This window comes from Pagrus pagrus, assembly GCF_965226575.1.
Source record: "Pagrus pagrus genome assembly, chromosome: 4".
NCBI lineage: Eukaryota > Metazoa > Chordata > Actinopteri > Spariformes > Sparidae > Pagrus > Pagrus pagrus.
The window spans coordinates 29,471,530-29,496,207 of NC_140188.1; the positions used below are offsets into that span (position 1 = coordinate 29,471,530).

A 24,678-nucleotide genomic window follows, 5' to 3' on the forward strand; every position below is an offset into this window, starting at 1 on the left:
GTTACTTGGTTTTGGCAAGGCGGGTTTTGCCACAGGGCTGCTCATGGAGGGGCAGCCCTAACTTCGGACACCCAGCCTGTCTGCTCTCTCTAGCCCGGAGACACTCCAGAGGAAAAACAGTGAAACACAAGAGTGGTTGTAAGGTGGAGATTGAGATCACTTTATTTCATTGTCCATTGTGCATGTCTTTCGCTAACGTGCAATAATTCTTAACTGCATGTGTACAATTCAATTACATTAAAAGGTAGCAGGGCTTTTATTAAATATTACTGGAATCAGCGACCACCTGAGGATGGACTACACATCACTCTTCAAGCTGTGAAAGAAAGAAAAGAAAACTCAAAGTGATTGCTTTTTGTGGTTGAAATGTTTAAGGTTATCAACCATTGAATTACTTTCAGATATATGGATTTGCCTCTCTATGTTATTACAGATTGTTACCTGCAACACAAGGGTAGTTGTATTCTGTCTCAGCCTGGTCACCTAGCAGAAGAGAGATGGAAGAGAGAAAACAATCAAATAAGAGTGAACTTTCTTCAAGTGCTCCAGTCTAACTCATTAAGTCATACAATACTCAAATTTACTAATATGATATTCTCTTGATACTCCCTTTAAACAGGCAGGCTTTTATTGTGTGCAGGTAAACAGTCAATGTGTAGAGCAAAAGAGATTGAAGGGATTGGCCGAAATACAATCTCATATTCTCTGATATTCGTTATCTGGATATCTGATGGCTACAATGGAAACCTCACATTGGCCATTGCCCTCATAGGCTAAACTGTCATCAGACAATAGCCAATGGGTTCATGGATTGCTATTCTGACAAATGCTCAGGTTTTTGTACAGCTTTAGTAAAGAGCATAGTGTATCAGTGTGTGGTGTAGTCTCTATAATGAGTATGGTCTAGACCTGCTCAATTTGGAAAGTGTCATGAGATGACTTTTGTTGTAAATTGGCGCCATACAAATAAAGATTTATTGATTGAGTATTAGAGAGGACTGTAGTAGAGTATCTGATGTACTTGTTTGGTAGTAGTCATAGATCTTGACCACAGCTGGCTTCAGGTTCTGCACTGGGTGCTCCTGCACAATCTCAAGGATATGGTTGATAGGTATGTCTTTTGTTAGCTGTTGGAAGAAAAACAGACAACGCAATCAGTAACAAATGTGTAGAACATCATTAATAGTTACTCACTGTGAATTCCTCTCACCCCCTTAAAGTACACGAGAACGTGATCTTCCTTTTGTTCAACACGATCCACCAGCAGAGCACCTTTGAGCTGTGAGGAGATGATGGGTTATCCAGTTGTCATGACATCAACAATAGACACAAATGCTCACACAAATAATGCAAAGTTAAAGTTTAAATAACTACTAAAATAGCTTACCCTCTTCAAAGACTGTGGGTCTGGGACAAATCCTGAGAGCATTTTGATATCCAGGATCACCATGTTAGTAGTGCTCTCCTTTCCTCTATATCTGTAATACAAGCATAAAAATGTGATGTTATTTAGTTACATTTCATCCATTTTCAAGATCTACTAGTTGCATGCAGACATATCTTTTAATATGGAGCTTTGGACGGGGCTTTATCTACAGTTAAGATATGCACGAGCAAAGTATTAACTACGAAGTTATAAACATTTCCCACATGTTCATCTGCAGAGGATTGTTCAGTGTTTTAGTATTCTTCTATCATTGCTATAATGTAGATCCAGTTGTTGATGATTACTTACAGGGACTTCAACTTCAGAGTGAGTTTGGGTCTCTGAGATTTGCGGGTGCAGTTAGCCTCTGGTTTAACCTCCACACTGAGGATGGTGACATCAGTAGGAGTTGGGATGTTGTAGTGGAGAGAAATCTGGGAAAGAGGTGCACAAGGAAGGTTTAATACCAATAAAAGTGGACAAATGTGGTTTAAGTAACCCTTTAATTTCCCCTGGCAATCAAGCCATTTACTATTGCTATATCTGCAGATATTTACCATAGCATGGAGCATAGTGTTTCACTTTATGCTGATGACATTTCTATATCTTTTCCTTAACCTTCACAAACATCTGGACCGGTATTTTTAAATATGTGCCCTATATTTACATATTTTGGTGTTTAAATCATTCATTGTTACCAAATGTTTGAGAATGGGTCCAGTAAATCACCTCAGCTGGCAGCTGAAATACAGCTATTGGTTGCAAAACAACCACTTTAATTGCTTGTTTTTGCTGCTGAAAGGGTGAGGTTGTTAATCTGAAAACATTACAGAAAAAAAATTGTATGGAGATAGAGCTTTTTGTTAAATGATGAGATCTGTTTTGTAACCAGAGGTGAGTTGCTGCAGGAAGACCATGATGTAAATGTGAGTCAGAGATGGAGAGAGGAGTTTGGAGTGTAGCTCAAAGACGGCCATCAAGAATTTATTCAAAGTCACCTCACAAGATTTCAGAGTGAGACTTATTAAATGAGATGTGTGGTCTTGTTACAATGATTGTATTGTAAGTATCATTTACACACCAAAACATGAAGGAAGATGTTGAGTGCTGGCATCTGCTGCATATCTTCTTAGGTGGAATAATTAACACACTGAAGACGTGTGTTTCCTAAATTGTTATACTTATTGTCAGATCACAATCTTCTTAACATAATACTTTTGTAATAACTGAAATAGTCAGATTTCACCCCTAATTTGGAAAGGAAACAGCCTTCAATTAAAACAAAGCATACTACCACGACCCATTATAATAGAGGTATGGCAAAAAATGCATATTTAACATTGGTGCATTGTTGTGTTTGTGGTAATGTATGTGCTGTATATCAAAGAGAAATAGGTAGAGCTGCAGTGATGACTGACCTGCATCGAAGCACATGCAGTGCCCTTCACCTCCAGGCTGTGCTTTCCTGTCACATCCTTCAGCACCACTTCCTGGTAGAGCAGTTTGTTGCCCTGATTCACATCAAATACGAGCTGTTCACTGGGAGACTGGACTGTCACTGTGCTCGAACCCTCCGGACTGAACACCAGAGTTCCGTAGAGAGCCAGAGCCTGAAGAGCCACCACTGTGTCCTACGAGACACACATATATATAAAAAAATCAGAAATCTAATGACAGCCATCACTGATTTTAAGTTAAAACAAAGACAATTAAATGCTCAGATCCTTAATATTTGTAATTTGTGGTTAAGATCTCGACATAATTTAAGTTTAAGACATTCCAAAAATTAACTAACCCTATCAACAGAGTGTGAAGAAGTAACAGATCTGGTGTTAGGTCGAAGGAGAGATATCAACTGCTAAGCAGCCAGGTACTGGTTGTCTCTTCTTGTAATACCTTCTCTAATAAGTCCTCCTGGCCTGAAGGGTGAAAGTGAGTCACTGTTTTATTGTTACTGTGGCATTGCTAAAGCAGAGCTAAGTGAGCTGTAAAGGTACTGTATACACACATGCCACACGTGAAGATCATAAGATAGCAGTCTTAATTTGACCAGCTGTATTCTTGCTCTACTGTCAGTTATTAGTTGCCTTTATTTATGACAGGACTGTAAATTGTGATTGTACGTACACAGTGGTAGACAGACTATCATCCTTGTTGTTATTGTAAGGACTTTGCATTATGGTTATGAGATGAGGCGAGATTTGAGGTTGTATAATTTCACTTTTGGGGACATTACAAGGATTATGTGTACAGTTAGTAAATCCAGAAATTCTTGCTCCACGTATGAACAAGGAGCACCTCTGGCTTCTACCCCCATGAAGAAACAACCAGGACCTGCAGAGCTGAAGAGCTGAAGATCCTGCTGTATCAAGCATTGGACTGAGCGACAGTGCCAAGTAAGTCTAAAGTGGCTGAAGATCAGAAGTACTGACATCAGCTGAGTGAATGAATGAATAAACCTGAAGTCTGTAATAATCAAATGAAAGATCCTACTAATCATACCTTATATGTATAGAGGGCTTTACAAAAAACATTCAAAACACTACAGTATTCACACTGTATATATCTGAGCCTGATCACATCACTGTTCAAACTTCTATCTATCTATCTATCTATCTATCTATCTATCTATCTATCTATCAAGCTAACTGCAGCAGTGAACTGTGGAGGTCCATTGTTGGGTGTTAATGAACTGACTGCAATCTGGAGCTGGATGGGGAAATGTAATGTTATTCATGAACATAACGTTACAGGGAGGAGAGGGAAAAACAGACAGAAAACCTGACTCTCCGGTGAGTGCTGAGCTTAGTGATTGAACTGAATTCAAACACACATTTGGTGTATGTTCCATTGCTCACTATCTTATGGTTAATGTACATTAAACTAATCTGGTTGTTTGGGGCAAATAAACACATGTCCAGGTTATGTGAATAAACACAATTGATAATGCGGTCAAACTTGCTGTGCTGGTGGACTTGTATATATTACGCAGGCAGTGTTGCAAAAATGTTCACAAAAAGCAAACACATTGGCAGAGCAGATTAACGAGTTATCAACTGACATTTATAAACAGTGATGGGACATGAAGTTTCACTGCATTCTCTGTGACACTTGTTGAAAGCACAGACTGGACCGAAAACATACAGCTAGCTTTTTTCATCAGGGGTATTAACGACAAATTCCAGGTGACAGAAGAGTTGCTGAGATTGTGAGCTAAAGCTAAATTCAGAGAGGCACAAGGAAAAGACAACATGACAATGTCAGAGAACTCCCTCTATCCATCCTGCCTTTTTGGAAGCATGTATCTGTGTGAGAAACTGTTTCTCGACTACAGTATGGAATTTAATAAATGCGAGTACAGGTCCAGGCTTACTGATGCTCATCTTGAAGCTGTACTTCAACTGTGCTTCAACTGTGACCTTCATCAGGGCAAATGTAGCTCAGCTGTGTGAGCAGAGGCGCTGCAAAGTGTCTTGCAAGAAATAAAGTACAAATCTATTCTTTCATTTGTTAGTTCAATGCAAGGTTTAAATATGTTATTTAACAGCCAGAAAAGTGGTTTAGGTTAGGCAAGGCTGCATCACAAAAGGGTGTTGGGATTGGTCACGTTGGCCTGAGTGGGGGTATGATCCTTTCCAACTTCCTAGTTGGAAGTAACATCACAGGGAAAACGACGCTACTTTGTTTGGTCTATGGCGCCATCGCTTTCTGCTGCCTCAAGATAGCAAACCAACATCAGTGTGCCTGACCACACCTCACTTTAAGACCAACACGCTCAGGAGTGCAAAGATGGGGGCTGTCCATTTGCTATTTAAACAACGTGGGCGCTGGACGTGATAATGACAACTACGTCAGTCTACACTAGCAAAGACACTTGCACCGGGCATAAGATAGAACCCATGGTGACATAGGTAGCTCACCATCTGGACATAACTAGGGTCTGATCAGCCCTGGCTGGGTCACACGGGGGAGGGTGTTATGATGAAGAAAGACTTGAAACACCCCATGATTTCAGAAACATCACTGAAGACGTGTCTAGAGGCCTTAGTAGATGTTTGTCCAAAGTTTCACGAAGGTCTAGCTGTTATTTGACATTTTAATGAAGACGTTTTACATATTATATCTGTAATCCAGAGTACAGCATTACACTATTTAATCTGTACCTGTGTAGAGGAGAAGCCTCCATAGTAGTTCTGCTGCCCTGTGAGCCATCTGACAATCGGTGTGGCATAACCCAGGTCTTCAGCAGTAGGAGAGGCACTGAGTTTGGCCAGCAGCACATAGGAGCCAATCTCCACAGACAGAGAGGCTGACGTTTCTGTTGCTGTCTGAGACCAGTGGAGGAAGCCGCCTACAAACAGACAACGGGCACAGGTAAGATACATTTACAATAATGGTGCCTCAATGATTTCCCTGAGGAAGATGACTCACCTTGTTTTAAGGCAACAGTGTCTAGGTACTTCAGAAGCTCAGCACGGGCCTCCATGTCTCCTGCCAGGGTGAAGACGTATGCTAGCAGAGCAGTGGTGTAGGTATTGCTGTGGTCATTTATGGACTCCCTGAGGCATGACAGACTCTTTTTTACCACCTCATCCTACAAAAGATTAAAAAAAAACACACCCATCATAATAAATAAATGTATTATCAACTGAATTTATTGATCAAAACACAGCATGTTTATTCTGTTTTATGATTGTTTTGTATTAGAATGCTGTGTGAACACATTCTTGTATTCAAGTAAACTTTGGACAAAGACTTTAATGAATGGATACTGAACAACAGGTTAAAAAGTTAAATGCATCAAAAAGTATACCATGTTTTATTCATTATTGCCTATGACAAAGTTTACATTTCAAACCACATTAGCTGTTTGTACGGCCGAGACTCTACTTACATTTACAGACGTATTCATCTCCAGGAAGGCAGCAGTTATGTAGGCACTGAGAGTCACTTCATCAGACACACCACCCTGTAGAGATTGAGCATCGTTCAGATATTATTACCACTGTATCTCTAACACTCAGAAGTTATTCAAGTTATTTAGAGCACTGCTTACATTCAGATGCAAATGGTGGCAGGGTTTCAAAGTTACCACTGAGCCATGAATAAAAAGGGTGCTGATGGTGCAGTGGAAGTGTACATGTCTTACCTTCATCAGTTTCAGTTATCAGCAGCTGATGGTGATAACTGATAGTCCTTTTAGAATATGAAACACTACAGAGATTTTCACCTTACCTTCATTCTGTTGTTGAAGAGTCTTCCTGACTGTTCAAAACAGCCATTTTCACGTTGTTTGCTCTCCAGCCAAGTCTTTGACTCCTCAATCTTTGTTGGGTCGATGTAGGTAAAAGACTGGGCTTTGGCGAAAGATCTCAGCACGAAAGCTGTCAGCCTGAGCATATTACAACAAGGTTAGACATTAACTACTAGGATACGACACCAAGATGGACTTGACCTGTGTAATGTCTCACGATAGTCATCAGAAAACACTAAACATTCAAAAAAACAAATAGGATTTGTTCCCCCGTACATTTTCATCAATGGAAAAAACAAATTAAGGAATTTAGAAAGATTATTCAGGCAGATTTTCCACCAGTTCTCAAGTCATTAACACAGAGAACGCAATTTAGATCAGACTTAAAATCTGGAAAATGTACTTGCTCCTGACGGTTTACATACATGATTCACATCATCAACTCTGTGTTTTTAGTTTAGTTTCTTTTTCTTGAGGTCAACTGTATATCATTGATAAGAGATGGTCAATGTTGCACCTGTACAAATACTATATATGGATGATTGATCAGTAGTGTCCTTACCAAGTGTTCCCCGGTCCTGCTCCAAATGTGCTATAAGCACCCTCGCGATCTTTGTAGTTCAGCTGTCTCTGGTAGCCTGAATAAGAATAGAAACCAATCATTAGGCCATTAACGAGTCACATATTGACAAGGAGAGAAAATTGTTTATGATGTTTCCATCAGTTTAAAGGTACAGACAAAGAAAAACAACATTTTGGGGAATATTCTGCCTTCATTGGACAGCTAGTAGTGAGAGATGAAAGGGAATGAGAGGAGAGCATGCAACAAAGGTCGCCCAAGTGACCTCAGGATTATGTTTGGGACGCTGTCAAGTGATTACACACACCAGATCTCCTGCTAATACATTTTGCTAAAAATAATCCGATGCTTGCAGATGGTATATTTTGCACATCTTAAGGGTCTTATATGTTTCTAAACAAACAGAGACTCACCACTGGTCAGGTAGTTGGTAGACTTTTCTATGATGGCTTGGGTCAGCTGCTGTGTATTTCTCAGGTACTGGAGGATGTAAATGTTTGGGGCCAGGAGTGCCATGTTCTGCTCACCACATCCGTATGGCATCCTCAGCAGCCCATCCAGGTTCTTCAGGGCTCGGCCCAGAATGTCACCTGCACAAAAACACTGACTCACTAAGTAGTAACTAACCTGACACAGATAATAAAAGTGTGTGTTATGTTAAACCTAAAAGCTAGTCTAAGGCTATCCAATCACAAATGGGCCAGTGAAAACCCTGGTCTTTGGACAAAGAACAAAACTCTGCAGCGGGCCCATGTTTGGAGCGGTGACCATGAAGGCTACGCAGAACTGTCATAGTTTGAGTTTGTTGGGAAATAATGTTGAAGGAAACAGATTTGCTGAATAAACTCTGATGTAGCGAACATTCAACTCACATGACTGATCAGCTGTTTCAGCTGTCTGCGAAAACATGCCAGTAGGCACATTGTCTTCGGACAGCATGCAACATGGCCAATGCTAGCTGACATGCAAGAACAAGTACAACTTGCCCTATCGAAAGTAATTCCTAAAGACCTCTCTCCATTTTGTCTCCTTGTTTGTTTACCTCTAGCCTCTGTTTACTTCCACATCCACGCGTTTCAAGCCATGTAGCCTACACCACGTCATCCTCTGACGAAATTACACTTTACGTAGCTCAGTTCTTTGCTCAAAACAGTATATGGAAACACACCAGATTCATGTTTTTATTTTTTTGTAAACTTTCAAAAGTTCTGCTCCACTCCTGTGTCTCCAGGTTTCATCTCCCCATCGTGTCTTTCTGGCTTTTATCCCCCAAGTTATTCCTGGTTTGTACTATTGCCCTTTTGATTTGATACTTGATACTATCCTGTGTGTTCTGACAAGAACAATGCAGGAAGAAACAGAAACTCCTTTTATTGAATGCCTGCTATTGATAATGCATTAAACATCAAGGGTTAAAAAAGTAACTAATACTGTAAAGTATTATTTTAATACCAGTAGCTTTACTTGAGAATTGAGAAATATTTCAGTAATGTTACTGTACTTGTAATTGAGTTCAGGTTTTCAGTACTCTTTCCACCACTGGTTAAAACAACACTCCATTTAATTCATTCATTAGTTTACCTAGGACTGATAGTGTAGCTCGGGCAGATCCATCAATCATGACCTCAGGGAGTTGTATGTCTATTTCCTCTGTCAAAGCCTCATCTGTGTGCAGAGAAAGAGAACAAACATAATATAGAGAGCATCCTCAAGTAGAACTCAAGACTAAAACAAAGGCGTCATTGAGATTTAATTTACACAGTTAGTATACTGAAACAGGTCAGACTGAAAATAAGATCAGTGTCACAAAGTGGAGGGTCCTTGGGTCATGATGAGCTCTGACATTACTTTAATGAAATGTATTCAAGTAATAACATTTAAAAGAAGAGCTTTGGACAAGGCACAAGTGCCAAATTTAGACATGTTATCCATCCATCCTTCCATCCATCCATCCATCCTTCCATCCTGACCTTTTGGACAGAGCAGCCAGTTGTAGTTCTTCGTCATCTCAATTCCCTCAGCCTGAGAGGGAAGGAAATAATGACTTCTCTTAGTTTCTATTTTGTATTAAATACAGTGCAGAAATGGTTTCTTTGTCATCTTTTGTTAAGGTACCAACCTTTACAATGAGAGATCGTGTGACCACGTCAATACGACCTCTGTCTGGGACGCTCACAATCTCATTGTCACATGAAGTGTGGGATGGTACAGCCTCAGCAGTCACAGATACATTCACAGTCCCTAAAAAGATCAACCAACACAGCATGAAACACCAGTAAAACATTAAATATCACAGTGTCAAAACATTTTGTCACTGATGTCACAGAGATGAAAAACAGAAGTGCTGGGGAAAGAGGGACAGCAGTTACTTCACCTCAGCACTGTTCAACATTTTACCCCAGTGTGGATGAAAGCTTGACCCTTACCCAAGGCTGAGGGAGCCATGGTCCAGCTGAGGGTGTTGCGCTCATTGCCACACAGACAGGACGTATACCGGTCACCAGAGAGGGGGGTGAGGGTGTAATCTAAGGAGGCTGCTGGAGCCACATTGACCTGTTAAATGGAGACATTGATATATATTTTCAGGCTGTCCCCATCAGAAAAACGGCCACAGTAGGTCAACTGTGAAAGCAGCTTATTACGACCCATATTTATGTTTCTTGTTAGCTGGTGACCTTTATTTGCTGTATGTTATTAGATTAAGTAGTATAAAGGCTGAAAAAATCCACATATGGAGGAGGTTAGGGACGGATGGTCAGGTCAAACAAGCACAGCACTCTCACCCAAGAGACCGCTGTTCATGTCTCATGTGAAAGTCAACGGTGAGTAGCTTTAACTTACTAATAAAGTTAAGTTACATCACGTACATTACATAACTGAAGTTACTTACATGACGCAGGTATATTCGTGACCGAAGTTACTTAAGTAACATAGTCATTTTAACCGAACCATGATGTTTTCCTTAACCCAGCCAAATAGTTATCTTGCAAACAATTTACCAAAACAGTTAGTGTACAATGAATGTCCATTATGCCTGTTGCTGATATACTGCAACAGTCATGTTGTTTTGGGGAACTGTGATATACTGTATGTTGTTTTAAGGAGTCATTGGCAATGACCCATTCAGTTGTTTGGGTATGAGAATGTGTGTAACTGGGAATTCATGGCAGATGGAAAACAATTGTTCAAAATGTAGAACAGCACAGCATGTTTAACAATTTGAAGATGTATCTTGCAAAGGTTTTTATTCCAAATAAAAGCAGACATCAAAATATAAAGTATTCTCTAAACTAAGCTAGTTAAGAAAATAAGGATAATTCCAAATGTTTACCACAACCTGTTGTCATGATTGAGTTGTGAGAATATGGTAAACATAAGTATGGTAAGCATGTTAGTGTTGTCATGTTCACATGCTGACATTAGCTTTAAATGCACAATATCTGGTTTCTGCATTTATGGGGTCTCTTCATCAGAAAACAAAACAAAAGACTTATGGGAGGGAGGTCTGGGCAGAGTGGGGGCATAGCTGCTGAGATGCACCATTACCTTGAAACTTGTGGACCTTTGGGATAATGAAAATACACAACTCAATAAAATATAGAACAAAGGGCTAGCCTCCACATTTTAATGCAGAAATCTTCCATAGTGTATCTTTAATTAATGTAAAAGCATTGATTACCATGATGCAGCTGGACAGGTAGTTAAAGGTAGTTGCCTTCAGTTCAAAGTGCTCCCCCCGAATGATGGAGTAAGGTAGGCTGAGCTCAAGGAAGAAAGGCTGGAACACTCTGATCTCTTTACGAGGGGCCAAGCCAAAACCCTGAGAGGACAAACAGAAAGCCTCTGTCTCCCAAGTGGTGATTGTGTCCGGGACAGTGAAGGGCACGTCCTTCGTTCCAGACTCTCTGGATGAAAGGATACACACAAACACATTCAGTGAGCTGGAAAAACATACTTATATAAGTCATATTCATAAAATGTGATGGCTGTAGTTCAGGAGGTAGAGTGGGTCGTCTAGTAATCGGAAGGTCGCTGGTTCGAATCGTGCAAGATACTGAACCCCAAATTGCTCCTAAAGAGCAGTTGGCACCTTGCATGGCAGCCTCTGCCATCAGTGTATGAATGTGTGTGTGAATGGGTTAATGTGACAACTGTTGTAGAATACTTTGAGCAGTCTGTAGATTGGAAAAGCACTATGGAAAGGCAAGTCCATTTTCCATTCCATCAAAATTAAAACAACTTGAGAAGATGAGTTAATGTGTAGGATTAATTGATCTATTGTAAATAGTTTAAAAAAAAGTTACTCTAACCTCAAATATCCTGTGCAAATGTGAAAAAACTTTTCTATATTGTGCTCTTAAGAATTCAGAAATTCAGACACTGAATGAGAGAGTAACATAGTTTGATGCAATTCAGTGGAAAACAGACAATATTTCTCACCATAAAGAGCATAACTCAAAATATGATGCTATGTTTATGAATAATATTTTTGTCAAAACATAACATGTGTAAATCGATTAATAAGTAACACATAAAATAACATAAATGACATTACATAATTACAAACATTACATGATTTGTAATCACAATCTGCCTTACTGTACATGTGTGCATGCAGGAAGGAGAACACATAACATAATAATAATATAATGATAATAATAATAATAATAATGCATTTTTCCTAATTTCATGCGAGGAGCTCACCCGACTTCCACCAGGTCCCATATCCAGGTTTCAGGGAAGAAAGTGCGGACTGTCTCTATTGGTGAATTATCATCGAGATATCCTCCAGCTCCCCCATCCCCGCCACCTCCAGCTGCACCTACCAACATCACTCTCCTCGCCATTGGAACACTGTCATACCTCATAGAAATACCTGAAAAGAAATCAGAAAATACCTCATCAGAAGCAGAGCACAGCAAAGACACAGTGAGCTCTTAAAAATCTGGTGAATATTCAGCATGTGTCATTTCATAGATAAGAAAAGCAAAGTCAGCATAGTGACCATGGCCTTGGTGGTATTGTCTTCCCATGTATTTGAGGCATGAAGGTACTCGGATAAACAGGTTTGTTGCCATCTTCAGCCCTACATTCTAGATAATCCGACACAATACAGTCATCATTGAAAAGTTAATCAATTGTACATCAACATAATGTATGAATATATTTTTTATTTGGGGTGTAATTTTTTGTGCAGTACCTGGAAAACTGTATGAGCATCCTCTCTATCATCACGGTCAGGATGTGGCATAATGTGTCTTCTAGGTCTCACATGCAGACATTCGTCAGGATCTTGAATGTCATATGGAATAAAGGATGCTTTTCTGACAGGCAACAACCCAAATATCTGAAAAGAAAGGTATGGTTCAAGGCTATAAACGACCAAATGTTTGTGTTGTATGAAGATCTGACGAAAAATAACTTTTGTGTACAGTATTTTCCTTCCAGCGTGGGTGAAGTTATCAACAAAAATCTGTACAGTTGGTTAAAAATCTACAACTGGCAGAGGGAGAAAGGAAAAAGGAGAAAGAAATAACTAAAATGATAACCTTATATAAGAAAAAGATTATTCAGAAGGCACTAGGGCTGTAACGATTCATCGAGTTACTCGAGTTACTCGATTACAAAAATTGGTCGAGGCAAAAACTCTGCCTCGAAGCGTCGTTAAATTCCTATGACGCGCAGGGATCTTGAATGTTCCACACGGACCGTTGTTACTACTGCGTAAAGTGCCGTACACGGACACAGAGAGCCCTCTCCGTCGCAGGAGAGCCTGACGGAGAGCCTCTCCGTACTCTCCGGGCGCATGAAAGATTTTTTAAGTGTCCGTCACTCCGTCGAGGGGAAACGGAGACAGCAAGGGCTGTGATTGGTCCTCTAAACTCACGTCCTCACGCTGGTTCTCCAGCAGCCCGGGGGAGATTGCATTGCGTATCCGCCACCACGACGGAGAACTGCGAAGGCTCGAGATGACATGCCAGAGCAGAATCAGTTTGTGCGCGTTTAAAAAACGTAGATATGATATCTGCTTTGCAGACAGTTGAGACCGACATGACATGTTCTCTCTCTCTGTCTGTCTGTAAGTGTGTGTGCACGTGTGTTTGTTCACGTCGGTCCGGAGCTCCTTCCTTCGTAAAACAGAGCGGAGGAGAATTGTAGATGTGCGACGATGAAGAAATTATTAATTAAACGAACACGGTCCGGACCGGTTCTATAGGAAAAGTGACCTTAAATGACTTCTGTTGTGATTTGGTGCTGTGTATAACATAAAATTATATATAACACAGCATGCGTGCACACACATAGGTTGCTAGGTTACCATAGCAAATAGGCCTATCCCAGAGATTATATATTATTTGTTAGTAGGTGGTTAGAAGGTGCAATCCCTTTTTGTAATGTTGTATAAGACAACACTAAGGCAAAATGGCCGTTACTATTTAAGTTTGTATTGATTCATAGTGTTACATGTTATACATGTTTTACAGTAAGTTGAAACTGTATTGTTATTTAATTGTTTGCACTTGCACTAAATGGGTAAATTGCAATAAAGTTTTGGAGCCAAATGTTGGAGTTGTAAGAAATACCTCTGTTTTTTTAAGAAATAAAAGCCAAATGGTTGATCATTTTACAGCCACATCATTTTCGTCATGCATTATTTGTTTTGGTTGTTTAAAAATGCAAAAAAATATATATATACGATTAATCGATTAATCGATCGATAAAGTGCTAGATTAATCGATTCCAAAAAGAATCGATAGCTACAGCCCTAGAAGGCACACAGATGATGTTTGCATCCATCTGTGGTGATTCCAGCAGTTACCTGCTCTGCCTGCAGGGTCTTCCCTGGCTCCTTGATGAGGACACTCTGGTCGACAGCACTCACACCACACAGAGAGTCTGGCTGGGCCGTCACCTGCAGGTTGGTCTCCTCTCCTGGGACAGCTGAGGAGGGAGAAAACTCCAAGGACACCTGACACATACAGAAAACCCAAAACACACCATCTGGGTTTTAGTGGTTTAAGATGACAATCTCTGATCTCGTCAAATGCGTAAATGACTCCTTGACTGATTTTTAATCAGGAGGCCTGTCAAATTAAATCACTGTCCTTTTCATCAAGCTAACACCTTTATGTGTAAAGTACCTCGCAGGGGAGAGGAAAGATAGAAGTCACTCACTAGAATGTAATTTTTTTTCATGGTCAGAGGTGCTTGACAGAGGAATGGCCTCATGGCACTAATTTGCACGCATGTTAGTAAGTATAACTACTGCAAAGGGATTTCACAACCATACCTGTGAAATATTAAATGAGCAATTTGTAAGACATGGCCAGAATTTTAGTTTTAAACATTAGAGGAAAAAAAACTTACATTATCATCAGTTTGAAGAAACAACAGTGTTGATGTAAGTCGTCATGCTAATCAGCTAACCCTGTCCTGTCCCTGACAGGACAGGCTGTCCAAGAATACCACTTTGTACTTCAGCTCGGAGCTGGAGTTTCATTTACCCATTTTCACAAGTTCTCTTAACTTTTAGTGTTATAAATGAACAAAACAAATGACAAAAGTCAAGAAAGTAAATACTTTTCCATCTATTTTCCTTACCAAATAGTAATATAACCATATGCCATCTGTAGTAACATTTCTCTCTTTCACTGAACAAAGAGGAGCTTACTTGCCTTGTTAATTCATCTTAAAACACACTTCATTCAAACTCAACAGAAACAAAATACAACTCAGTCACAGTCTTGGATACATTTGTCTCTCACTAAGCAGCTGCTGTAAATCACCTCCATACCGTATCCCCTGATGTCAAACTGACCTCAGTTGGTCTTGGAGGCTGTTCATATAATTGATCACGGCCACATATTGACCTTTTGTAACACAACTAATATACCTTTTGATTTTACGCGTGCTTTTGACAAGCACAGTCAGTAACACAAGTCTTCTTATACTGACCTTGTGACTAAAACATTTCTCAGTGGAGAAGTCAGCACTGTGGGCGATCACAGCCTCACTGGGGAGGACGGCGTAAGCCACAATCTGGACGTCTGGTGCTATCTCTGCAGACACTTTCAACTTGAAGGACATCTCACCCTCAGTCACTGAAGCAACAAACCAGCTGTTATTAACAACAATCATCATACACATGAAACAATAGATCAATAACAATGCAGCTCATTCGGTCTCGAATAAAGGGTTATTAAGACGTCATACTTTGCCCACCTGATTTATCTTGCACCTCGATCTGTTTAAGTCCTTGCATGACAATGGCGCCTCTGGATAAAACCTGAAGCATTTCAGAGAAAGGGACATAAAGAATGAGTAATGTTACACTAAAAACTCAATATCCTTTAACATCAGGTTACAACACTGCCTGGTGTTGTGGTGTGTGATCATTTGTCATTTTATTAAGTACTGAGGGGTATTTGTTTCTATGATTCAGGTCAAAAAGTTTTCTGTACAGGTTCAGTGTGTAAGACACCAATATGTGGTTGTTCAGCTAAAAGGGGGATCTGGGGCCTGTCTCACAGGTCTCACAAGTTCAAGAAGTGTCGCTCAACTCCTATTATTTGGATAAAAGCAATGGATGGAAACAAGGTACAAGGTACAAACACACAACAATCCATATTCTATTTAGCTGTTTTTTGGAAAGGTGATTAAAATTTGCACATTTGGAAACACATAATTTGCAGTGTGCAATGTAATAGGCTGGCCAGTCATCAATGGGGATCAGTGTACATTTTATCTCTATGGAATATTACTGGGTCTATCAAAACATTTTCTTTTTCATCTTTCTTCACAAAGTAGCCTCATAATATTCAATTGTACATTTTATGTATTACTGTTTCTGCGATTGAAGCCGTGTTTACAGTGTATCCTGTAATTTTGGATTATTATGAATCTATCAATTATTTTAAGATTACATAACAGATGTTGCTTTTTTGTGTTAGATGCTGGTGCAACATCTTTGGAGGAGGATCTGCTCCCTCTGTAGATTTAAAGGCTTGTTCAAAGGTAATGAAAACACAATGATTATTAGTTTCAGGTGATTATATATTATTATATATTATATGATTATACACTGATCAAAACCCTAATTATGAATATTATATTCCCTTCACACTAATGGATCCTCGTAAATCGTACACAGTGGATCTTGCCAGATGCCAGTAATCTAGTTTAAAGGTCAGATTAAAAATATCTCTGCTGTCCTTGTCTCTGGAAGAGAACTGGTGTCGAGCCGACAATCAGTTCACCCACCACTCACCAGATACATCACATCCACAGAGCCCTGCGCCTCTCCAACTACAGTGTATTTAATGGAGATGTCTTCTTCTCTGTCACAAAGAAGTGGTGCATCCTTCTTCTTCACCTCCAGGGAGCTCGTGGATTTAGTATCAGGGGAAGTAGGTTGGACCAAAGACACCATATGATTTCCGATTTCATAGTGTGCAACTCTATAAGGATCATACCCCAGTGCCGGTTTGTTGCCAACCTAGATTGCAGAAAAAACATAAATAATTGAAGTGGTTGAGATAAAAGAACACTTTGGAAAGTGAGTTCATTCTTCACAGCCAAGCAAATATTTAGGTAGAAATGGTAAACAGTTCCAAGATGGGCACTAGCTACTACGCTGGCGCCTTGTTCAGTTGTAGCATTTTGAGATACCATTAAAGATATCAGTGTTTGGGCTACGTTATCACCTTCAAAAAAGCCTTATGATGTGACTTATGAATGTAAGCTAACAGATTGTGGTTTCTGTGTCTTATCTTACTTACGTGGAGTTGGAAGTCACCTTTAAAGTTAGCTGTGCTCAATGAGAAAGCAGCAACACCATTGTTGTCCGTTGTGAGATTCTGTAGTCGATTTGCTGACCATCTCTTACCCTCAAACAGGTATACCGGCATGTCAGGAATGGGTGTATTATTGTAATAAACTGCTTTAACCTGTTGGAGGCACAAAGTGGTATCACTGTCATTGCCCATGGCTTGATTTGCAGAGAATTATACTGAAGAAGTGAAGACCACATTCACTTACTTTTCCCTCCACATTTGATCCTTGCTCATAAATCTTGGGTGTGTCAATGAACGACAGCTTTCCAACAACATATGAAATCCTTATTTTCTCCTGTGCTGCGTGTGAAATATCTGCACAAGAAGCCTTCATGTTACGTCAGTAAGCTGTATTGTTTAAATTCATGACACTGTAATTTTCTTGATACTTATTCTCTTTGTGAAATCTAAATATATGATAAGATATTATATAACTTGCCTGTCCCCTCCTCTTCCACTGTGGCCTTGAGGTCCAGCTCATCCCTCAACACTTTCTGGTCAAGTTTTGTGAAAGTGGACTTCTTAAAGGTAAAAGTGGCACAACCCGCCTTGTCTGTCTGTGAAGTCCAATAAAACAAGATACAATTGGAATAAATGAAAACATGAATAAATGGACAAACTCTCCAAATTTCAAACACATTATGGAATTACTCCTTAAATGCATAATATGTATTTTCTGCCTCTAGGAGTCTCTCCATCAAAGCAGAGCAAATACACAGGACCGAGTGGAGAAGGGGTGCATAGCCGCTGCAGCTGCTCAGGGTCAGCCAGCTCTGGAGGAGAGAGTCGGTGGCAGACCCAGATAAAGTGGAGCAATAAACACCCTGAGTCACATTAGATTCTGCTCTGATCTGGAGCCATTTACCAACAGAAGGAGAGCTCTGAGAGAACATATTTTACATTAAGGATTTAAAAAGTGGATTAGTCTTTACTTCCATTTATCAACCTGACTGCAGCAGCGATCAGTTGAAGTGACCTCCATTGTTGGGTGCTCATGTACTGTAATCTCGACTGCAGACTGAAGCTGTAGGGGGAATGTACTCGAGCCCAGTATTGAATGGTTGTTACAATGAAAGCATGATTGAATTTCCCCCAACATGATTAAACAGATTACCCAAACAGTTCAGAAGTTGCTGCAGTATTTCATTGTTTTTCATGGAATAATGCACACACACACACAGAGACTGTATAAGCACATATAAGGTCTACCTTTATCTTCACATTGTTTCAGCACAGATGAAACTGTACCTGCTTTGTCTCCTTGTGACATGGGGCTGTTATCTCAGGGACACCCTCCGGATTATCAAGGTCAATTATAGGAACACGATACCGGTAGCGTTGAAGAGGTCGGCACATCTCAACATGAACACTGCCTGGTACAGGCTGGCCATATGTATACCTTTTTATGATGGTCATAGAAAATTGTGTTGTTTAAAGGAGTCATTCAGCACCACACTGGATCAATTGTAGTGTAATGAGTGAAAGGCCTTTGACTTACTTTGCACATACTTCAGCTTCCATTTCTTCCTGATCAATATTTGCCTCATCACATGATTTTTTTATTTTGACATCAAATTTAGGCAAAACTGGGGACAAAATAGGATTGTTAGCATTCTTGCTTGATTTTTGTTATTTTTCAAATGGACTGAAATGAAAAGTTGTAAAAAACAAATATGACATACCATATTTCTCAACCTTGAAAGCATGATGTATTTTTTCTTCACCAACTGATACAATAACGTTGTAGGTTCCTTCACGGGCCTCAGAGTTCAAGGAGTAAGAAAGCTGCAGTATTTTACCACCGGATGTCTTGCTCAGCCACTGTCCAATCCTGTTGCTGTTAACATCCTGTGTAATAAAATACATGGGACAAAAAGGTATTCATGACAAAAAAGGGAAACTACTGTAAGAGGTAACATGTACACAGAAATACAGTGCAAACCATACCATGCTGCTGACTGATTATTTTTATCTTCTTTATCTTCTTTTTGGGGGATACATTTGGACGGTGTAAAATTGTACTTGACTCTTTGTGAAAACCTCATGTTTACATAAAGCACTTGAAGCCTACACTTTATATTACACACACTTTTTTTTTTTTAATTAACTACCTCCAACAGATCCCAACTAATGGCAGTAGTAGCATCCCATTACAGATATACTGGTATGAGTGGATACTGTCCATTGCAGATATATGAAGGGAAATTATTGCTAAAAAGAATTATATATATTTTGCTTCATATCCTTTTTAAATCAAATTGAATAAAATTGTTGAAATAAATCTAAACTAATGATTAGCTTTAATATCACAGTCCGTATATCTGAGTGGAGCTTGTGCAGTGCATAAAAAATAACAACAAAAACGGGGCAAACTCTGTTGATGAAGACCGTTATATGCTTTATAAGTCTACAGAAATGCTTGAAAACAGAGCTTGAGTTAAGATTATTTTTTTGTGCTAAACTGTTGAATGTAATTTGTACAGAAGAAGAAGGGACGGGTAAGTTAAACTAGCCTATAAAACATGATTTTACAGTGAAAGCAACATTACTTAACCTGAAATCAAAAGCTTCAAAATCATTTTGATGTTACAGTGACTTGTGTTTCTGGACTACGTAACTTCAGCGAACGGAGCATAAAGCTCTACGGAACAGTCACACGTCACTATCAGTGATTTTGTAGAAACTGGATCATATTTTATGGAGAAAATGTTTTCTGGTTTTCCCTCTGATGTCCTCCAGCTGCTCTGCCTCAACTCTGTAATTTAAAATAACATAAAAGTATCAACTAGTTATTGATCATTAGCCAAGTCAGCCCGTTTCGACAGAGGTTAAGCCGACAGAATGTTATAGCCATGTGTTGTTGTAGCTGGTTCAGGTTACGATAGCTTTGCATGCTATTGTTCTTGGGGGTTAAGTTTTGAGGTGACAGAATTGTTAACTTAACAGAAAGCTTAGTCTCTTGCTGTGTCTATTTTATTACATGAGAAAAAAGGGTATGTGGACCTTGTCTTACCTCAATTTCAATGATATTGTACTGCAAGAAAAAAATGAGAGATATGTTATATATAATTGATTTATTACAGCATCAGCAAAAATGTTCAAACGCAGCACAGACAAGTTTACTGAAAGAGGCCCTGGTTGTACTATTGACCCAGAGCTTCACCAGGAGCTGACTGAGTCACATAACACCAACCATGTCAGTCAACTCATTACATAACTGACTTCTGTTATAATGTGAATCTGTCCATTTTGAGCACAATTCAATAACTAAATGACGATTAAATATAAATGTTCACAACATGAACAAACAGAACATACACACAGCAGCTGAAGAGAGCACAAAATCCAACAACAAGCACATTTTATTTTGGACTGCTATTACATTACAGGTCATCACAAATAAACAATGGTGCTCATGTATAAAATCCATCAGAATATGCCCAAATAGCCTTCATGCGTCCAAAAACTCACCAGCTGACTGGCAGGTCTCAACTTGGAGTCTAGTGTGATGACTCTGAAATGCACTGAGAGAAATGTAAAGAAATTATATGAAGCATTTTCAGCTCATCTACAGCAAAGTTCAACAGTCAACTGAGAAATTACATCAGTACTTCCAAACCTAGTTAATATACATTAGAATAACAGTTAATTTACTGTTGGCTTGATCCCTCTATTATCTGTTGTGCATTCTTTAACATTAGAGCAGAGCTTGTGACCCATTCCTTCAACTATACTATTGTCATTCAGTTGTTCTCTTCTTCTATTTACTGCAGCGAATTGTCACAGGGCATCTGAAGCCAATTTCAGCATGCAGTGGACTACAATCTGGGAGATTATGATGGGTTTCCCAGCGAGGGATGAAAACACAAACCGGAGTGCAACATTTTTAATTTGGGATAATGAGAATTTTCACTATCCCAAGAATAATCTATGTTGTGTACAACATCATAGATAATCATCTGAAGGTTACCTGTTTGTCCAGGGAGGTAGATCGGTTTATCTGTTTGGACAAATGTCCTTGGTTGATAGAATTTGATTTTGACACTCCTGACTTCTTTTGAGTAAAACGTGTTGCCTCGTACCTCCACTTCCAACTTCTGCACCAACTCATTCTGCACTAAAGGAACCTGTTACAGACAAATATTTCATAGACAGCAAAGGCGCCATTAAGATCAGTTTTCTCTTAAAATCACAAGTGTATGCTGTATAACAAAAGCATTTGTCGATAAACACCATTGTGACTTTTTAAAAACATTTTGTGCGACAAATCTGTGTCTTATAGTCCATTTCGAGAGCTGACCTCAAATTGAATGCAGTCGTGAAACTCTTTACTGGATGTCTTCTGGAGAAGGGTTGCATTCTTCTCTTGGGACGTCAAAGTGACAGTCATGACCAGAGTCTCATTGGGCTGCAGGAGACTCGCACAGAATTTGGTGTTAGCTCCAGCTTCGAGAACTGCAGGAATGGTGACCATGTACTGCCTACAGTCAGAAACATACACACATACAGTAGGTACCTCACTGGATCTGACATGGAGGACACTCCAACCCAGATCATAAGATTATGCAGCAATAAAGCATTATTCAAATTCATGTAAACCCCCATACGCATGCTATTATTATTCTGTCGGATAGGACAGGTCAACTTACGGTCCTGTTGCTGCTTGACCAACACACAACCAACTTAAGAAGACACACGCTGTCCATGTCCACATCTGAATCCCAGGAGGACCCATGGCTGACTGACAGGGGACTCAGAGTCAGCATCTGTTAAATAGACTTCAATACAGAAATCCACCCCCGCTCACACACACATGATGCAACTCATCGTGCAACCAATCTGATTTTCAGGGAAGTTAATCAGTTACAGATTTGAAGATGTTCTTAATGTAGTGTTTCAGGCTGACTGCAATTGAAAGGCTGTTTTTAAAGAAAAATGAAATGACTATTTTTCTACAAAACAAAAGGACAAAATCCAATTCATTTCAAGTCAGTTGTAATATAGACATACTTTTTACACATTTTTTTTACAGTAATGATGCATTCGCCAATGCATTGCTGATGTTGTTACATCACTGTATATAAAAAATTGAACATTAAAAGCTTTACAGTTTTTCTTTACAGTCGTTTTAAGATATTGTGGAGCTATTCATATTATTGTGTTTTAAATCTTATACCGCAATTCATAAGCATTTTCTTCTGCACATTCCTTCAATGATGACAATGCCAAGATATCACGCTAGTCGTCAACTATTTTCTTCGATCAATTCTGAGTAAGTTTGACTCTGCTACTAACATTAAACATCCCACGCTGCCCTTTACCCAGCATGTGATGTTTGATTTTGTCATTGCAACAGCTCTTAACCACTAGGGCCAAAGTAAACATTCCTTTTCACAGTAAGTTAACCTTTGTGAACTGATAATGTCCTCAAATATTCCTGATGGATTACAACACAGTGGTAAATGTGCTTACTGTAAGAAATGATGCCTTAATGCAAATAATGTACCTATAAATGGTTCTCCACGCTTTATAAGTAGAAAGTCTGCATGCGCAGAAGACAGCATCTGGAGGCCAGATCGCGACGATCTAACTTGAGACTGGTTAATATACCCGAGGGCGCAGAGGGAGAGGACGCGTGCGCCTTCTTGGAAAACTGGCTGGCCGAGGCTCTGAACTTGGCACCGTTACGCACCGCTCTGATAGTGGAGAGAGCGCATCGGGTCGGCCTGAAGAGTACATCAAATACTGCTGCACCAAGGACTCTTATCGTGAAGTTCTTAAATTACAAGGATAAAACGACCGTGATAAAAGCTGCCAAGGCAAAGAGACCGATACTATTCAAGAACCACCAGGTGAGACTGTACGAAGACCTCGCAACCGGCGTACACAAAAAACAGAAAGAGTTTGACGCTGTGAGACAGCTGCTCCGAGCCATGGGGATCCGATACGGCATGATTCCTCCCGCACGGCTGTTGGTGACACACAACGGACAGTCTCGCAACAAAAAGGAGGAGATAAATAATTTATTTACTATGTTTGACATATGCTGGCCCAGAGGCTCACAGCTTATATTAATACTGTAGCCTAATTTTCTGAAAGTATATAATAACGAGTTTCCTGTGTAAATAGCGGGGTGGGGTAAGAGGAACCGTGTTCAGGCACAGTTGGTTGATCCTCACTTTTGTGTGGAACAGCCTTTAGCTGTTAGATAGGTACTGTAATAAACCTTGTTTCTAATGCGAGAAATGTAGAGGGCCCGTACACAGAGTATTTCTACTGTGCACACACAAGAAGGAGGAAACTAGAAGGTACAGGTAGTTATATTCTTTATTAACACAAGTTTCTTAAAGTACAGCAAGTAGCTCAGCATACGAGGATGGGACACAGTGAGAGTCATTAGCCTGCTCCTCAAGGTGCCACTCCAGGGCCAGAAACAGGTAAGGCTACTATTAGCATGGACCGCACCACATGGAACTACACCCCCTTTAGGGCACTGCAAGTACTGCACGGCAAAACCAAACCCCACAGGGCACACCACACGACACTGCACTGCACTGCAAACAACTCACTCTCCACTACACACACGTGTTATGGACCCACATGCTGTGACACCTCTGAGACTTGTCTACCTTCCCCTAACTGCCCTTCCCACCCCGTCACTATAGCCACGCTGTTGTCTTAAAATTCATGACACTAAAGACAAAACACACACAGACAAAATAACGCCAAATTGATCGATCTCAATTAAAATCACTTAACTGGCCCGGGGTCCGAGACCCTCCCCCAGGGTCTGAGCTTTAACGCCGGCCGGCTTTCGTCGGAGTCGGTTGCGAGGCGATCGCCGGTCCAGCGCCGTGAGACGTCTCCACCTGCAGCAGGAGAGCCTCAACACCAGTCCGGGAAGCGGAAACAGACACTCCTAACACTACTTCATCCCTGCCTCACGCCGGAACCTCGCCCTACACCCGCTGCCTATCTTCGCCGCCGGCAGCCCTAAACGGCATGCAAACGGCCACCACCCCCCCGATATTGAGTGAACAGCAAATGCTCGGCTGGGCTGATACCCCGTAATGCTCACCGAACTCCGCTCCCCAGAGACGCCCGCACCCCCTCACTCTCTCTCTTTTCACATCTCCTATTCCTCCCGAAAACACTCCCCTCCACAGGTGCGGCCACTCTGCAATTATCCCCATACAAACAATCCCCCACTCTCCCCGGTCCCCCGGGTCATTCACTGCAGTACCAATATATATAGGGGGGAGTGAGGTGGGTAACAAAGTTCAAAGTTTGGACTCGGGCTGGACTCGAAATTTCGCCCTTGATCGGTGTGAATTGTGCGGGGGGCCCCCAGTCGGCAGACCCACTGCTCTACCAAGACTTTGGCCACTGTCTGAGCTTCCTGGTTGGGGAGGGGAAAAGCCTCTGTCCACTTTGAAAAGTAATCCCCAATAACTAAGATGTACTTGTTTCGCTCAGGGGTTTCAGGCAGTGGCCCTAAAATGTCTAAGGCTACCCGCTCATATGGCCTTGAGGTGACTGTGGGCTGAAGAGGGGCACACAATTGCTGTCCAGTTGTCTTTCGGGA

The 24,678-nt window shown here is 40.4% G+C and overlaps 1 protein-coding gene across 1 annotated transcript; it reads right to left on the minus strand.

The window, feature by feature from the left end:
- Window positions 1-142: 142 nt before the first annotated feature.
- On the minus strand, window positions 143-21,828 carry LOC311255515 (alpha-2-macroglobulin-like; the record flags this gene model as incomplete). Its single annotated transcript, XM_084350059.1, has 36 exons — window positions 143-316; window positions 442-483; window positions 1,022-1,127; window positions 1,211-1,279; window positions 1,388-1,478; window positions 1,736-1,860; window positions 2,845-3,057; window positions 5,590-5,777; window positions 5,858-6,020; window positions 6,321-6,395; window positions 6,662-6,818; window positions 7,243-7,318; window positions 7,674-7,850; window positions 8,842-8,925; window positions 9,231-9,282; window positions 9,380-9,501; window positions 9,687-9,813; window positions 10,940-11,165; window positions 11,965-12,136; window positions 12,266-12,353; window positions 12,461-12,607; window positions 14,081-14,230; window positions 15,217-15,362; window positions 15,484-15,547; window positions 16,529-16,756; window positions 17,040-17,207; window positions 17,299-17,408; window positions 17,533-17,650; window positions 18,342-18,492; window positions 18,592-18,679; window positions 18,776-18,941; window positions 20,107-20,127; window positions 20,565-20,617; window positions 21,064-21,220; window positions 21,394-21,574; window positions 21,743-21,828. The coding sequence occupies 36 exons, from the start codon at window positions 21,826-21,828 to the stop codon at window positions 312-314; spliced, it is 4,392 nt and encodes a 1,463-aa protein (XP_084206185.1). The 3' UTR covers window positions 143-311.
- Between the last annotated feature and the right edge of the window lie 2,850 nt (window positions 21,829-24,678).